Source organism: Erpetoichthys calabaricus, chromosome 1 (genome assembly GCF_900747795.2).
Source record: "Erpetoichthys calabaricus chromosome 1, fErpCal1.3, whole genome shotgun sequence".
Classification (NCBI taxonomy): domain Eukaryota; kingdom Metazoa; phylum Chordata; class Cladistia; order Polypteriformes; family Polypteridae; genus Erpetoichthys; species Erpetoichthys calabaricus.
Genome location: NC_041394.2, coordinates 40521590 through 40538776, shown reverse-complemented (window position 1 = coordinate 40538776; position 17187 = coordinate 40521590). Strand labels below are relative to the sequence as shown.

The 17187-nt window shown below is 41.3% G+C and overlaps 2 protein-coding genes across 2 annotated transcripts in view; one reads left to right on the top strand and one right to left on the bottom strand.

The window, feature by feature from the left end:
• fam136a (family with sequence similarity 136 member A) overlaps positions 1-17187 on the bottom strand; it is a 429951-nt gene that overhangs the window by 390034 nt on the left and 22730 nt on the right. The window lies entirely within an intron of this gene.
• On the top strand, positions 36-16399 carry pcyox1 (prenylcysteine oxidase 1). Its single transcript, XM_028798397.2, has 6 exons — positions 36-327; positions 10183-10389; positions 10514-10688; positions 10853-11064; positions 12328-12480; positions 14978-16399. Exons 1-6 carry the CDS (start codon positions 192-194, stop codon positions 15643-15645), a joined length of 1551 nt encoding a protein of 516 aa, XP_028654230.1. The 5' UTR covers positions 36-191; the 3' UTR covers positions 15646-16399.

Sequence of the window (17187 nt, the reverse complement as noted above, 5' to 3'; positions counted from 1 at the left end):
CATTATTGTTACTCCAATGCGCGCTCGTTGTTATCATGAAGCCGTCGGAGGAAGCCGGTTTAACCGCTCGATTGAATTCCAAAGGGCACCAGCGAAGTGCTGACGCGTAGGGAACGACGACTGGAATCGCTGGGGTGCTTAATATCAGAACAGCGCTGAGATTTAAAACCAAACTGTCATCCCTACGAAGCATGATGATCCTCTGGAAATTCACAACAGGAGCAAGGCGACATGCTGCTCCCTGGCTGCTTGTCCTCAGTCTGTATCTGGCCAACAGGAGGGGACTGGCGTCAGCCCCGGAGCTCCGACAGCCACCCGGGAGGATAGGTGAGAGCGCTGCGTCTTCCGGGTCACAACGCTTGGCCGCAATCGCAGTCCGCGAGTCTCTCGTATTTAATTCCCGCGGTAGTTTTTGAAGAGACCCATTAATTGTGTGTATGCGCTGTTGACTGTTAATTTATAACACATTGGAAAGAATTGCACTGCTGGGTTAAGCATAACAGCCTGGCACGGTGGCTTTTCGCCGATTTTAACGAGTTTCCTTTCCTTTACTTTTAGACAACACAGTGAAAGTCCCATACGCAGCAAGTGCCGCTTCTCGTTTCAATTTACTCAGTAGTAATAATAATACATTTTACTGTAGTTCACCCCACTCGGTCCCGTAGAGCAGTGGTTGTCAAACTCGGTCCTGGGGACCCCCTCTAGCTGCAGGTTTGTTGTTCCAACCAGCTTCTGTGTTTAATTGGATTCCTGGGCTAATTTAAGCGAACTGTTATTTCTCAGGTTTTGTGTTTTGGGAACAACATACAAATTAGAAAACTGTGTTTGGTTTAAAATAAATAAATTAATTAATGTACTAAGTAGTTCTACGGGAATAATGTATTTTTTTTCTTTTTAACAATAATTTCATCTTGATTTTCATTCTACTTTTCCAGGTTATTGTTAAATTAATCCATTATTTACTAATTAGTGGGGCTGACGCTAAAGTAGTTGTAGACTTTGATTATTTAGTGTTTTTTGCCTGGGTGTCTGCTCTGCTTGTTTTTAATTGTTAAGTTACAATGAAGGGGATAAACTGCACAGAGAAAGGGCAACATATAATGAAATCACAAAACAGAGTTAAGCATTTAAATCAATAGCAAAATATAAATATTTCTAAATATCTTATAAATGTAAAAATCATGCTGCTGCGCTTGTCTGAAGGTAGAATAAGATAACAGAAATAAAATATTATCTAATTAAATAAGATCAGTGTTATAGATAGATACTTTATTAATCCCAAGGTGAAATTCACATACTCCAGCAGCACCTTACTGATACAAAAAACAATATTAAAGATTGATAATAATGCAGGTAAAAACAGACAATAACTATGTATAATGTTAATGTTTACTTCCCCCCCAACCGGGTGGAATTGAAGAGTTGCATAGTTTGGGGGAGGAACGATCTTCTCAGTCTGTCAGTGGAGCAGGACAGTGACAGCAGTCTGTCGCTGAAGCTGCTCTTCTGTCTGGAGATGACACTGTTTAGTGGATGCAGTGGATTTTCCATAACTGATAGGAGCCTGCGCTCGTTGCTCTGCTACAGATGTCAAACTGTCCAGCTCCATGCCAGCAATAGAGCCTGCCTTCCTCACCAGTTTGTCCAAGCGTGAGGCGTCTTTCTTCTTAATGCTGCCTCCCCAGCACACCACCGCGTAGAAGAGGGCGCTCGCCACAACCGTCTGATAGAACATCTGCAGCATCTTATTGCAGATGTTGAAGGACGCCAGCCTTCTAAGGAAGTATAACCAACTCTGTCCTTTCTTACACAGAGCATCAGTATTGGCAGTCCAGTCTAATTTATCATCCAGCTGCACTCCCAGGTATTTATAGGTCTGCACCATCTGCACACAGTCACCTCTGATGATCACGGGGTCCATGAGGGGTCTGGGCCTCCTAAAATCCACCACCAGCTCCTTGGTTTTGCTGGTGTTCAGGTGTAGGTGATTTGAGTCGCACCATTTAACAAAGTCATTGATTAGGTCCCTATACTCCTCCTCCTGCCCACTCTTGATGCAGCCCACGATAGCAGTGTCGTCAGCGAACTTTTGCACGTGGCAGGACTCCGAGTTGTATTGGAAGTCCGATGTATATAGGCTGAACAGGACCGGAGAAAGTGCAGTCCCCTGTGGCGCTCCTGTGTTGCTGACCACAATGTCAGACGTGCAGTTCCCAAGATGCACATACTGAGGTCTGTCTTTAAGATAGTTGACGATCCATGCCACCATGTTTTAATTTACTCCCATCTCTGTCAGCTTGTCCCTAAGGAGCAGAGGTTGTATTGTGTTGAAGGCACTAGAGAAGTCTAGAAACATAATTCTTACAGCACCATTTCCTCTGTCCAAGTGGGAGAGGGATCGGTGTAGCATATAGATGATGGCATCCTCCGCTCCCACCTTCTCCTGATATGCAAACTGCAGAGGGTTGAGGGCGTGTTGAACCTGTGGCCTTAGGTGGTGAAGCAGCAGCCTCTCCATGGTCTTCATCACATGTGATGTCAGAGCAACAGGCCGGAAGTCATTCAGCTCACTAGGACGTGATACCTTTGGGTCTGGGGTGATGCAAGATGTTTTCCAAAGCCTCGGGACTCTCCCCTGTTCCAGGCTCAGGTTGAAGATGCGCTGTAGAGGACCCTCCAGCTCCGATGCACAGACCTTCAGCAGTCGTGGCGATACTCCATCTGGACCCGCTGCTTTGCTGGCACGAAGTCTCCTCAGCTCTCTGCTCACCTGCGCTGTTGTAATTATGGTTGGGGATGTCTCTCCTATGCTGGTATCAGCAGAAGGATGTGTGGAGAGTGCAGTACTCCGAGGTGAGAGTGAGAGTGGGTTAGGGTGGTCAAACCTGTTAAAGAAGTTGTTCATTTGGTTTGCTCTCTTCACATCTCTCTCGATGGTGGTACCCCGCTTCGAGCTGCAGCCAGTGATGATCTTCATCCCATCCCACACTTCCTTCATGCTGTTATTCTGCAACTTCTGCTCCAGCTTTCTCCTGTACTGCTCCTTTGCCGCCCTGAGCTTGACTCGGAGTTCCTTCTGCATGCGTTTGAGCTCATGCTGATCACTGCCTTTAAAAGCCCTTTTCTTTTGGTTCAAAAGGACCTTGATGTCACTTGTAATCCATGGCTTGTTGTTAGCATAGCAGCGTACAGTTCTTACTGGAACTACAATGTTCATACAGAAGTTGGTGTAGTCAGTAGTGCAGTCAACAACTTCCTCAATGTTCTCACTATGTGATCCCTGCAGGATATCCCAGTCTGTAGTTCCAAAGCAGTCTCTCAGAGCCTGCTCTGCCTCAGGTGACCACTTCCTGAATGAGCGTGTGGTTGTAGGTAGGACCCTCACTCTTGGTTTGTAGTGAGGCTGAAGCAGAACCAGGTTATGATCTGCTTTCCCAAGAGCAGGCAGCGGGGTGGCACTGTATGCGTCTTTAACGTTTGCATACAGTAAATCAATAATATTATTTCCCCGGGTGTTACAGTCCACATACTGGGAGAAGGCAGGTAATGTTTTGTCCAGTGTCACATGGTTAAAGTCTCCAGCGATTAGCACAATCGCCTCAGGGTGCTGCGTTTGTAACTTAGCAACAGCAGAATGGATGATGTCACTCGTTGTCTCCACGTCTGCCCGAGGAGGGATGTACACGATAACAACAATGACGTGTCCAAACTCTCTGGGCAAGTAATAGGGATGCAAACTTACGTCCAACAGTTCGATGTCCCTGCAGCAAGTGGAGACTTTGACGTTACACCACCTATCACCTATCAGCTGTTGTCTCTGATTATGAATCTGGTTGAAACAAAAACCTGAAGCCACGGTGAGCCCCCAGGACCGAGTTTGAGAACCCCTACCGTAGAGGGTCACGGAACATTGTGTTACAGGCTTTGGGCCCACTCACGTCTGTATCTACCATTTACAACCAGCATTTAAATGAAGACGCTTGTTTGAGAATGAGGAAGGAAAACCAGAGTACCAAGAGGAAAAAAAAATGCACAAAATGCAAACAGGCAAAGTGACTGTGCTGGGATTGTAAACTTTGGACACTCGAACTATCAAATATCAAGGCCACCACACTGCCAACCTCAGCTAAATTATTTTCCATTGATTGAATATAACATTTCAAAGTGCACAGAAAATTTTGTTTCGTTCTGTATAAAGCAAATTTCCAGGGAATAATAATTTGAAATGATAATAAACATTATAGGGAGAAGTTAAGCATAATGACTCCTTTTATTGGATAACTAGAAAGTTTACAATATGCAGGCTTTTGAGGCAGCTTGGGCCCCTTCTTCAGGCAAGATGTAAGTAAGCCAATAAAAGTTGTCATTTTGCTTAACTTCTCACTACATCCATAATGTCTAACACGGTACAACACCCTAGTACTGTAAATATTATACTAAGACCCTGACTTCACTACAGACTTTTACAATATCTTTTTTGTTTGTCTAGAATTGCATAGCTTTCACATACATTTCACAATACCTACAAAAAACAGTTTAAAGAAGGTTCTTATTGGAAACTTCACACCTATGTACATATTAATATCAGGTTAACAATATATGCCTGTCTTTCATTACTTGTGTTATAATTAAGAAATCCAAACAGTACATATATAGTGACTTAAAAAAATAAGTTTTAAATAAATCGTCAGTAATAAACAATGTTGAGAAAAGCAGGATTTTAAATGAGGTGTATGTGTGAAAGATCTAAAGTCTTAAATAAGAATTTGTCTTAAAATTATACTTTTTTGCATTGTGTAGAGCTTCTGGATGACCACATCCTAGGAAAGACAAAGTTTTAGGACCAGTGCAGTCCATGAAATCTAACCTAAACATCAAGACATACAGTATGTACAAGGATAATGTCCAAAGAAAATTACATCCATCCATCCATTTTCTGCCACTTATTTGAATCCGGGTCATGGGGGGAGCAGTCTAAACAATGATCCCCAGATATTCCTGTTTCCTGCCACCAACAGCAATTCCTCCAGGGGGTACCGAGGCTTTTCCAGGCCAGTGAAGAGATATAATACCACCAGCATGTCCTTGGTCTGCCCCAAAGTCTCCTCCTAGTTGGTCATGTCTGACATACCTCTCCAGTGGGCACCCTTATCAGATGCCTGAACCACCTCAACTGGCTTCTTTCGATGCAGAGAAGCAGCTGCTCTACTTTGAGCTCATCCCAAATATCTGTGCTTGTCTCCCGTGCTATATACATTTATTATTATTATTGTCATCATCTCAGAGGATGTGCCCTTAGAATGAAAACGATGACCTAGCCTCTTCAAACACATTGCATAATGTTTACCTATTTCCAGGCTTAAGGCCTAGGTGTTTGTCTGGATCTTATCCCAGATCCTTCAAGAACAGTTTGACCTATGTCAAGTGATAACTTATTGTAGAAATTGATTAATCTAACCAGGGTTTTCAGAGTTGGCTCCATTTAGTCATGGGACAATGCCTATTGATTTGTGAACGTTTTCCATGAGTAGTTTTTGAGGTACACAATTTATTTAAATATACATGTGCACATGAACACAAATGCTTGTTAATTTGTTTCATTTTCCAGTTCATTTTCCTATCAATTTATTAATGTATATAATAAATATAATGTATTTGATTGTATATTAGTGTACAGTACAATTGGTTGTATTGCAAAATCATGTGGTATCACTAAAGTGTGATTTTCATAGAAGTATTTTCGGAACCAGTCCATACCAGTTTTTAGCATACTGACCATGCCAAAAGGAATGGAGCAGTGTTTCTGGTTGCATTCAACAAAACCCACCCAAGCCATCTTAGATGAACTGAAGTCGCATCTCCTGAAATTCCCAAATGTCTTATGTGGCAGTGCAGTGTCAAATAGAACTGTTTAAAATGAACAGGATCATACTTTAATAATATTAAAGTAACTTGGTTTTAGGGTCCACTCTATATTTCTATTAAAGTGAAGGCCCTGATCCTGACTGAACTGTGCTTATAACATTTCTTGACATAACATTCTAATAATGTAAGCTGCTGATACTGTTTTCTCTTCAAAAAACAATAAATCCATAAAAATCAGTTCATTTCATGTTACAGTACAGCACTAAATTCTTACAAAGATCATGTGGCTCTGTAAAGAGTAAAAAAGAATTTAATACAGTATCAAATCAGGAAACTAAGCTCCCACTATGACCAGGACTGTTACCATATGGCCTGAGGAGGCCTTCCGACAGTTGTAGGACTGCTTCCAGAGAACCGACTGGGAGGTTTTTGATCACCAAGACTTGGAGAACCACACTATGGCAGTCCTGGATTATATCAGGTTCTGCACGGACGACGTCACCATGGACAGACGCATAAGGATTTATCCCAACAGGAAGCCCTGGATGACGAGGGAGGTCCAGAGTCTGCTGGAATACTGCTTTCAGGTCTGGGGATGGGGCTTTTTACAGTATAGCCAGAGTGAACCTGAAGAGAGGCATCTGAGAGGCCTAGGCAGCGTACAGACGGAGGATAGATGACTATCTGAGCAGCAACAACACCAGGCAGGTGTGGCAGGGTGTCCAGCACATCACCGGCTACAAATCCAGCAACTCCTCGTCCACTGAAGGAGACGCTTCTCTAGCAGAGGAGCTGAAAGTCTTCTTTACCCACTTTTGAGGCGACACCAACAGCAGCTCTATCACAGCCGCCTGTTCACAACAGCAACATACTTGCGGTGGAAGAGTGCGAGGTGAGGTGGGTGATGAGGAAGGTGAACCCAAGGAAGGCTGCAGGACCCAACGATGTGGCTGGACAGTGCTGAAAGACTGTGTGGATCAACTGGCTGGAATCTTCACTAGCATTTTCAACCAGTCCCTGTCCCAGGCCACTGTGCCATCCTGCCTCAAGTTGTCCAGCATTGTTCTGCTGGCGAAAAAATCCACCACGAACAGTCTGAATGATTTCCGCCCAGTGACACTCACATCTGTCATCATGAAGTGCTTTGAGAAACTGGTGCGGAGTCATATCATCGCCTGCCTACCAGCAGACCTGGAGCCATTTCAATTTGCTTTTAAAGCAAAGAGATCCACGGAGGATGCTGTGGCCACAGTCCTTCATGCTGCCCTGACCCACCTGGAGCAACAGGGGAGTTACGCCAGACTGCTCTTTGTGGACTTCAGCTCGGTGTTTAACACCACCCTCCCACAACGACTGGTGTCCAAAGTGGCAGATCTGGGACTTCCATCACTCACCTGCAGTTGGACACTGGACTTCCTTTCTGGTCACTCACCATAGCAACAAGATCATAAAGTTCATGGATGACACGACAGTGGTCGGACTCATCTCGGGCAAGGAGGGTGAGCTGGCATACAGGGACGAGGTGGAGCGGCTGTCAGAGTGGTGCAGAGTCAATAACCTGCTCCTCAACACCACAAAAATGTTGGAGCTTGTTATTGACTTTAGAAAAAACAAAACTGACATCCAGCCACTCATCATTGGCGGGGCCTGTGTGGAGAGGGTCCCGGTGTTCAGGTTTCTGGGCATTGAACTGGAGGATGACCTGACCTGGAGTGCCAACACCAAGGAGCTGCTGAAGAAGGTGCAGCAGAGACTGTATTGTCTGAGAATCCTCAGAAAGAACCACCTCAAAAATCTGCTCCTTGCCTTTTATCACTGTTCCATCGAGAGTGTGCTCACGTACAGACTGTGTTTATGGTACGGTAGCTGCACTTCCTCAGAAAAGAAAGCGCTCCACAGGGTCATCAGGACAGCGGAGAGAACAATTGGCTGTATTCTCCCCACTCTGGAACAAATCTACACCTCCCGGTGCCGCAAAAAAGCAATAGACATTTCACAGAATTCATCACATCCCGGCCATTGCCTCTTCCAGCTTTTGCCATCGGGCAAGAGATACAGAGCAATGAAAACCAGGACAAACTGCCTTAAAAATAATCATGGCCCTGAACTCAGAATAAAACTGCTCCATATCATTCTCCCAATGTGCAATATAGACCTTAAGTCAACCATTTAACCATGTACATTTAACCAGTGCAATTTGTATATATAACAAGTGCAATTTGTATATTTTGTGAAGTACTTTTACTACTATTTGGTTTGTTATTATTTTCTCTCTTCTTGATTTTTTAACTCTTATGCCTCACACTGAGTCGACTGCACCTTCAATTTCGTTGTTCCTTTGTAAAAGTGACAATGACAATAAATATCTATCTATCTAATAGTGAAATTAATATGAGTATAATAAACTAAAAATGGCTACAACAAATAAAAGCAAAACTGCAACAGAGATACCAGAAAAATGTTGGAATAGTATACCTGATATGCGTTCACCGCAAGAATAGAATAAGTGATTGCAGTATCAAGTCTTTTTTTTTTTTTTTTTTTGAATATTTTTGAATTTATTCTTGCCTGATATGTAAAGAACTTGTGATCGTGTATTCTTGTAATGGTGCTATATGAAATAAGCTGTGATTGAGTGAAATATAGAATTTAATGTGTGCAATTGAATCAAAAAGAAATACAGTGTCTGTTTTAAGGCACTAACCAACCATGAATGTGGTACCAGTCCACATTGTAACAATTGTAACAAATGCAGTTACAATTTAAATATAATATGCAATAGTGCCATTCCTAGTGCAGTAAAATAGGAAGAATTGCGGAAAGTTTCAAGTGAAGGGGCATCACTGTGCTCAGGATAAGTAGGTTTGGAAAATGGATGAATGAAGAAGAGAGAAAACAAATGAAACTTCATTCTGGGTTTATATATCGCCACAGACAGAGCATTGGCACCTGACCTAGGATGAGAGGACTAAAAAGTAAAAGCCGCAGATTTGGATTTGAAACAGTAAGAAGATAACAAAATAAATCTGCACTTGTTATCATTTCATGTGCTTTTATTATGGAAAGGAAGTTATGTTACAAAGGGGCGTTTACTTGTTAAATTATCTTTATACATTTTCCCGAACTCAATGTTGTTTGCTTTTTTGTTGAAGCTAATGTTTTAAACACTGGTCAAATTAAATAACAATTTGGTTGATTGGCACTTTAGTTTGACTTTTTTTCTGTGGATATGATAGGAATCTGGTTTTGGATAAAAAAAAAAGAGGGCAATTTCAATCTGAGGAGCTCAGCATTACCTGATTTTATTAGTAGTTTGTTTTGTTTTGTTTTTTTGTTTGTTTTTTTACAGAATGCAGTTGTATAACACAATAGATGAGAATAAGATGTCTTTTTAATGATGCATTTAATTAAAAGTTTTGTTTTAAGTTTGCATTTTTTCAGTCTGTTGAATTGTCATCTTTGGCAATATGTACAGTTGCAGTATGCAGTTGCTTGCTCTCTGCTTTTCTTGTACTTTTCTTCACGTATGGCCATTCAGATTAATGTAAGCTACATTGAATTTCTCAGATATAACTGCCCATACAATGCTGTTTTTCTACCTGTAGTTATAATCTTTTGTGGACCAAACTGAAATAAGCATATTGCTCAGAATTTAAAAGCTTAGGTGCTGTGAAAACTGTTATACACCTTGAGTCAAATGTGCCATCTAGCAGCACACTGAGATTTGATAAAGCAAAGAAGGGGACAATCGGCCTATACTGTACATTATTGGTCAGCACAGAAGGGTAGTTGTTATACATATCAACACACAGCTCGTGAAGTCTTCTTGCTCAGTTATGGTTTGTTTCTTGTTTTTTTGTTTTTCTTTCTCATGTTCATATGTGTTGTAAGGTTTCCTTTCCCTACCCCAGATTTGTAAATTATGCTCGTGGATGATTCAGAATTGCCCAAGAAAGAATGAGTGAGTTTTGCAGTGAACTAGCATCCTTTCCAAGGTTTTAGTCTTTTTGTCAGGCTTGATCCTGTACATATAGAGAATCCATGCAGAAGACTTTTTCAAATCTGTTTTTGATTGCACGCTAAAAGCTCCTTTTCCAGTAAAACATATGCACAAAATATAACAATATGAATAATCCTTGTTTTGAAGGGCTACAGCCCTAAGAATTGCAAATGTATAACCTGCATGTTTTTTTAATATTATTTAAGTTGCACTGGCTTCAGTGTACATCCAATAATTAGTCTTTTCACTCTCCTGTATATTCCATACACCCTTCAGTTAATACTCTTTCTGTCTCTTGTTGCTGCTTGTATTTACAGCCATTGTAGGAGCTGGGATCGGTGGTGCTGCGACAGCCGCCTTCTTACGGAAAGAATTTGGTCCCCAAGTACAGATTGATGTATTTGAAGGTGGCAAGGTTGGCGGGCGCTTGGATACAGCTCATTTTGGTGGAAAAGATTTTGAAACGGGAGGATCAGTCATTCATCCTCTGAACCTTCACATGAAACAATTTATAGATGATCTTGGTGTGTACCAGTCTTTTGTCTTTTTTTTGTTTGTGTTTATTGTAATGTATTGCAAAGAACCCTAAACAAAATATCAGTGTTGATTTCTAGTTTTATGTTTTAATTTGAACTGTTTTTCACCCAGGCTTGGCACAGCGTCGCACTGTACCTTCCCGTATAGGCATTTTCAATGGTAAAGAACTAGTTTTCCAGGAAAGCGACTGGTTCATTATCAACTTCATCAAGATACTTTGGCGTTATGGTCTTAATTTTCTCCGTATGCAAATGTGGGTGGAAGCAATTCTGGATAAATTTATGAGGTAATGTCTCTGTCTCCCTCTGAGCATACAAAACACATGCCAGGTCATTTTCTGTGAAGAATTATTTAATAAGCAATTGTCTGTATTTGAACGCATGTTGCCTATAAGCATTAAATTAAATCAAGTAAAATTTAGTTTTTCTTATTTTTAAATTTGTTTTTTAGGATTTACCAGTATCAGCAGTACGGCTACTCTTTCTCTAGTGTGGAGAGACTATTTCACTCAATGGCGAGAGATGAGTTTCTCAACATGTTTAATGAAACTTTGGACCAAGCGATGCAGAAAGTTGGATTCTCACAGCAGTTTATGAATGAAATTGTCACACCTATTATGAGGGTGAACTATGGGCAGAGCATCAAGATGAACGCATTTGTAGGTAATTGTGATTGATCAGGGAACGTACAGACGTGGCGAAAGCTGATGTGACTTCTAGTGGTGGGTTATATCAGACTTGCCAACCACAGTTGCAGATCGCATTGCCGGATCACGTCAGTTTAAACGACTGAAAATCACTGCCCATGTCACATTTACCAATTGAGTGACGACTTTCCAGCAGAGTTGTGCTAATGCCTTTTTCTGCCTTTTGCTGACTTTTTTTTATTCTAAATTGTTGTATAATTTTACTAATTCTTGATAAGGAATTTTCTGGTCTTTTATCTCTTTTTTGGACCATGATCATCAAAATCCGCTCTTTAGCCTGAGCCAGACATCATCTATAGCAAGGCAGCTGGTAAGCTGCAGGCTCCTTCTTGACAATGGATGGACTTACATTGTTTTAAAAGTGATGATATTGTGAATATATTTAAAAACAAACCTTTTTAATGCAATTTTAACAGTTTAAATTGGCCTTGATAATTAGCTTGCCATTGACTAAAATAAGGAGTTGCTCCTTTAAGGCCATGTCACATTAGATGACTTTTCCACCATCGTATCCTTCATTTGCATAACCTTAGCAAGTCGGAGGCAGTTAGTGGTGCACTGCCATGAAGGTTAATGCGACATACCCACCAACTCACTCAAACTGGTCCACAACTTGCCCCCACAAAATCAGTTTGATTTTGTGTTTACTCGTACTGGTGGGCTCTGTCAGCAGGAGAGTTGGCGACCAATGAATGGTTGTCCAGAAGTATGATGTACAGAATGCAGCAATGAGGAATAAGGAATGCCGGTGTTTTAGAACTCAAAATAAAAACATAAGAGAAGCTCATCTGTCTGGCGTCTTGTGTTTTATGTACCACAACAGAATGGAAAAAAGGTTACAGCTGAACTCACTGTATCTGTTAACCCTACATACAGCACTGGCTCAGGCAGGTGGCATGCTATTGGCTGTCGCAAAAACGGGTAAGCACAGCTATGCAGGAAGGTCCACATGCAGTTGCTATATTTGACATGCCCAGTGATTTTTCAGTCTTGTACATTGATATGGTCTGCTGACTAAATCAGCAGCTCCGTCTGACATACCCCACGACTAGAAGTTGTGTAATGTGACATCAGCTTTAAAGTTCATATGTGCTATTCTTTCAACAGAAAGGCACCTGTTCAAGTTGTCATTGTCATTATTTTTGACACTTTTGAAAATCCCAGGGTTTTGGTTACCATCATTAAATGTTGTTTTTTTTTGTTTTTTTTTGCCATCTAGGTGCCGTTTCCTTGGCAGGTACAGACTCAGGATTGTGGGCTGTTGAAGGAGGTAACAAGTTAGTCTGCTCAGGACTGCTGTATCACAGCAAGGCAGCGCTCATTCCTGCCAATGTTACTGCCATTGCCCTCAAGACCAGGCCCGTTAGAGCAGGTGAGCACGACTGGCCTATTGATTCAAGGACTGTAGAGTATTGAAAACAGATTATTTCTTTATAGAATTTAAAGTAACAAGAGCAGCTTAATTGAAATTTAGATGCACATTAGATATATTCAAATAACATTTTTAAAAATGAAACATTCTAATATCAATTATTGTCTGAAAGGTTTCATCTAATAAGGACTCACCCAGAGCTACTGTACATTTATACAATGTGCCTGTGTGTACGTACAACAATTGAGTATTCTCAGTCTGAATGTGTAGACTGCTGAGCTCCTTGAAACTTTAGTTTTTGCAATTTTTTTAAGTGAGAATGGATCAAAGTTTTTTTCCTCTTAAATATGGCCAATTCTCACATTTTTGATTATATGTATATTATTTCATCCTTAACTTCAGACAAGTAAAAGTTGAATAATTAATAGCAACACTTTCCAGAATTGAATTGCAATACACAATATTTTAAACCATTACAAAATGTTGCAGAATTATAATATTGTGCCCCAAGTATGGAAGTAAAGTAATAACCAGCAGCCATACCACATGCACTTCAGATGAGATCATCCGCCTGAAGCTAAGAATGTTTGGAGCGGCCCGTACTTGGATGGGTTGTTGAGGCCAGCAGGGGGTGCTTACCCTGTGGTCTGAATGTTGATCCCAGTGCAATGATAAGGGCACTGTGCTGTAAAAATGGTGCTGTCCTTTGGATGAGACGTAAAACCGAGGTCCTGACTCTCCGTAGTCATAAAAGATCCCTGGGCATCCTTCATTAAGAATAGGGTGTATCCCAATGTCCAGTTGCCCACCACGGCCTAGTCATTCCAGCCCCCTAATCATCCCCTGTCTCTGATTGGCTATCTCTCTCATCACTTCACCACCAAACCGCTAATGTGTGGTGAGCATACTGGCATAAAATGGCTGCCATTGCACATTAGTGATAGATGAAGTGGCTCCCCACTAACTGAAACGCTTTGAGTAGCTGGAAAAGCGCTTGATAAATGCATAGAATTATTATTTTTTTATATCAAGAGGACAACTGGCAGAATCCACTCCTAATTTAATTTGACTTATTCTGCAAAGTGCATGTGTATGATTTACAATGGATTTAAAACTTCTTCAGACCCCAGCTCTTTATTTTTGGTCATCAGTCTACACTAAGTAACCCTTACTGACAAAGTGAGAACTTGTTTTCAAAAGGTTCTCCTTGTGATGTGACTAGAACTTGATTGGAGTCCACCTGTGGAAAATTGAATCGACTGGCCATCATTTAAAAAGGCACACAAGTACCTGTGTATCTGAAGTCCACAATTCACACTGCATGTCAAGACAAAAGCCAAACCATGAAGTCCAAGTATCTCTCTGTAGACCTCTCCGATAAAACTGTGCTGAAGGTACAGATTAGGGCAAGGGTTTAAAAGCATTTCTTGAACTTTAAGGAGCAAAGTGTAAAAGGGAAGATGTTTGGAACCACCAGCAATCTTAGTAGAGTTGGCTGTTCAGCCAAACTGAGTAACTAGATAAAAAGTGCTGTGGTCAGGGAGATGACCAAGAACCCAATGCTCACTCTAACATGGAGTGCTGCTGAGATGGTCGTCTTTCTGAAAGGTTCTCACATCTCAGCAGAGAATCTCTGAAGTACTGTTAGAGTGACCATTGGGTTCTTGGTCATCTCCCAGACCAAGGTCCTTTTTGCCCGGGTGGCCAGCTCTAGCAGAGTCCTGCTGGTTCCAGATTTCATCTGGCTCACAATTCTTAAAGGCCACTGTGCTCCTGGGAACACTCAGAGCTTTAGAAATGATTCTATACCCTTGCCCAGATCTCCACAATCAAATTGTGGTGAGGCATAGGTCTAAAGAGAGTTTCTTGGACTTCATAGTGAACTCCAGGACAAAAAACCAAGCCATGAATTGTGGGGCCCTTATACACGGGTATTTGCCTTTCTAAATGAAATCCAGTCAATTCAGTTTATGACAGGAGCACTCAAGTCAGGTTCTTGACACATCTCAAGGAGAATGAAAGCAAATGGGATGCACCTGAGCACAATTTGCCGTGCCCTGAATACTTACATGAATGAGAGCGTTTGTGTTTTATTAAATGTTTCTGAAAACTTGTTTTTTTTATTATTATGGATTATTGAGTGTAGATTGATGGGCAAAAATGGCAAATTTATCAATTTAAAATTAAATCTACAACAGAGTGAAGGGGTCTGCATACTTTCTGAATTCACTGTACGTTATTTTGAGATTATGTCAATTAGACAAAAACGGACACTGACTGACTGACTTACAAAGAAGTTCTACTGTAATAGACCTTCAACACTCAACTTGATATTGTTTTGGAGGAATTAAGTAGCTAGGACTGGCGAGTTTGGCAGGCTGAATTTTCTGTTCTCATCTAAATCTTTTTAATGTTCTGCGGTAGATTTAACTACTAATTTGAGTGGGCACAAGAGAATTTCAGACCCATGCTTACACAAGCTTTTTTTGTATTGCAGGTGGTACCGTCTCCTTGTATGAAGTCAGTTATTCTAGCGAAGCGGGGGCAAGCCACAATCTCTATGACCTCGTTTTTATAGCTGCCCCGCTACACCAGGGCAAGTCTAATATCAACTTCTTAAATTTCAATCCTCCAGTTCCTATGTGGTTCCCAGGCCGCTACCACCTGACCGTGTCAACACTTGTCCACGGCCTTCTTAATGTATCCTATTTTGGAGTTTCAGAACCTGCATCTGCATTTACCGTTTCAGAGATAGTATCCATGGAACATGAGGAATTAGTGGTGACTAGTGTTAGCTCTCTCGATCCAGTGACTGTATCCTCGGAATACAAGCGTCCTCCTGCCAGTGAGGCCAATGTGTGGAAGGTGTTTTCTCCTGCTCCCCTTACTCAGGATCAACTGCAAAAAATATTTTTGTCATGGGACAGCATTTCAGAGACACGCTGGCTGGCTTATCCATATTATAGCCCTCCTCATCGCTTTCCACCAATAGTGCTGCATGACAGACTCTACTACTTAAATGGCATAGAGTGGGCAGCCAGTGCCATGGAGATGAGTGCTATTGCAGCTCGTAACCTGGCTTTACTGGCACATCACCACTGGTATGGACTGACTGACAAGATAGACCAGGAAGACTTAAACTCTCGCATCAGAGGTGAGCTGTAACAGAGCAAAAGATTGGCAGAGCTAAATACTGGACCAGGGTGCCTTCACTGTCCTCAGTTGATTATTTCATTCACTCAGGAACTTTTCAAACGGACAAATGTCAACAACTGAAGGAAAAAGTGTTGGATTTCTAGCTAACTATTTAGTTACGCTTCCACCAGAAGATTTCAAAGCATCACTTGTGACTTCTCTGCAGGTGTTTGGACTACACTGCACTATTGTGTTACTGACTACTTCAGGTTTTACATTCACATTCACAAAGATAAGCCTTTACTTGAATGAGCATTTCCTGACATCTTGCCCACATTCAGCTCTGTAATCTTTAGAAGACAAAATGGACAAGGAACTATTTACTTTATAATTGTTGTAGTTTGGGTTGGGGACTTCCTAATTATTTTTTGCTTTAACCACTGAGGTTTAACTCAAGGAACAGATGAATGAACAACATCTTCTGTTTAAATTGTATTGGTGTAGTCTGGGGTTTGGTGTATTTGGGTGAACTGAGGGTTAAATGTGTTTTACAGTCGAATCACTACAAGAAATGTGGCCCTTTAAATCTGCTTCATTGTGGTTTTCATATTGCTTAATGCTGTAATTCAAAGTTTGTTTTTTTTTTTTGACGCTCAGGGACATTTGGGCACAACATGACATTTATGTACACTATAATGCACACTTTAATTAGTGAATCTAACAGAATTAAAGCCCTGAATGTGGCACGTGCAGAACTTGGATGCCCTGTCACTCAGTACTCTGACAGTCTTTGGGTTCTTTGTTGATGTGCTTTCTCCACTCTTCCTGGCAGAATTCAAGTTTAAAAATGTTAACTTTTCTTGTCTCTCAGGTTTCTAATATGCAAAGCTAGGGACAAGACTTCTAACTTCTCCATGGTTTTGGACTGGCTGGATAAAATATTAAACCTCTCTACACTTTCAGATGAAACACCATGTAGGATTTAATATTTAAAGATTTAAGCAGTAAGATATCAGAGTGTTCTTTAAGAAAGAAACTAATACAGTAACATTTGTTTTTTTTTTTTTAAATTAGCTAAACAATTGTAGGCACAGAGTCAGTGTCTGATCAATGACATCATGTGGAGGTTGAACCAAAGTGATGAACTGGGTAAGGGATAACCAATCAAAAAAAATGAGAGGCTACAGTAGATATGCTACCTTCATCTGCAATTCTTACACCATGGCAGAACAGCAGCATAGAAGGTGGTCATCTTGCGTCATCAAGGTCTCTACCAAGCAGAACTTTTGCAGTCAACAACAGTATCCAGCTGTACTGTCCAAATTTTTTCTGCAGATGCACAAACAAAAAGGTAAAGCGGAGGACAGGAAGCTCAGTCGTCAGCCTTGGACACCCAAGCTCAGCTGACTTACAGGATTACATAAAGCTCCCTTGCCTTCACAACTGGAAGACATCCAGCATTACTTTCTGCTCAGTACTACCAGAAACCACAACAACTCTGGTACACCAACCTACAGTCCAGTCTTATCAGAAGTGGTCCTCATGGAAGAGTTGTAACCAAAAAAGCCAAGC

What these genes read in the sequence shown, in the direction of transcription:
- pcyox1 (XM_028798397.2), top strand. Translation starts at nt 192, where the DNA reads ATGATGATCCTCTGGAAATTCACAACAGGAGCAAGGCGACATGCTGCT. An exon ending in ACAATTTATAGATGATCTTG is followed by an intron (nt 10,390 to 10,513) that starts GTGTGTACCAGT and finishes TTTTTCACCCAG; the next exon opens with GCTTGGCACAGCGTCGCACT. An exon ending in ATTCTGGATAAATTTATGAG is followed by an intron (nt 10,689 to 10,852) that starts GTAATGTCTCTG and finishes TTTGTTTTTTAG; the next exon opens with GATTTACCAGTATCAGCAGT.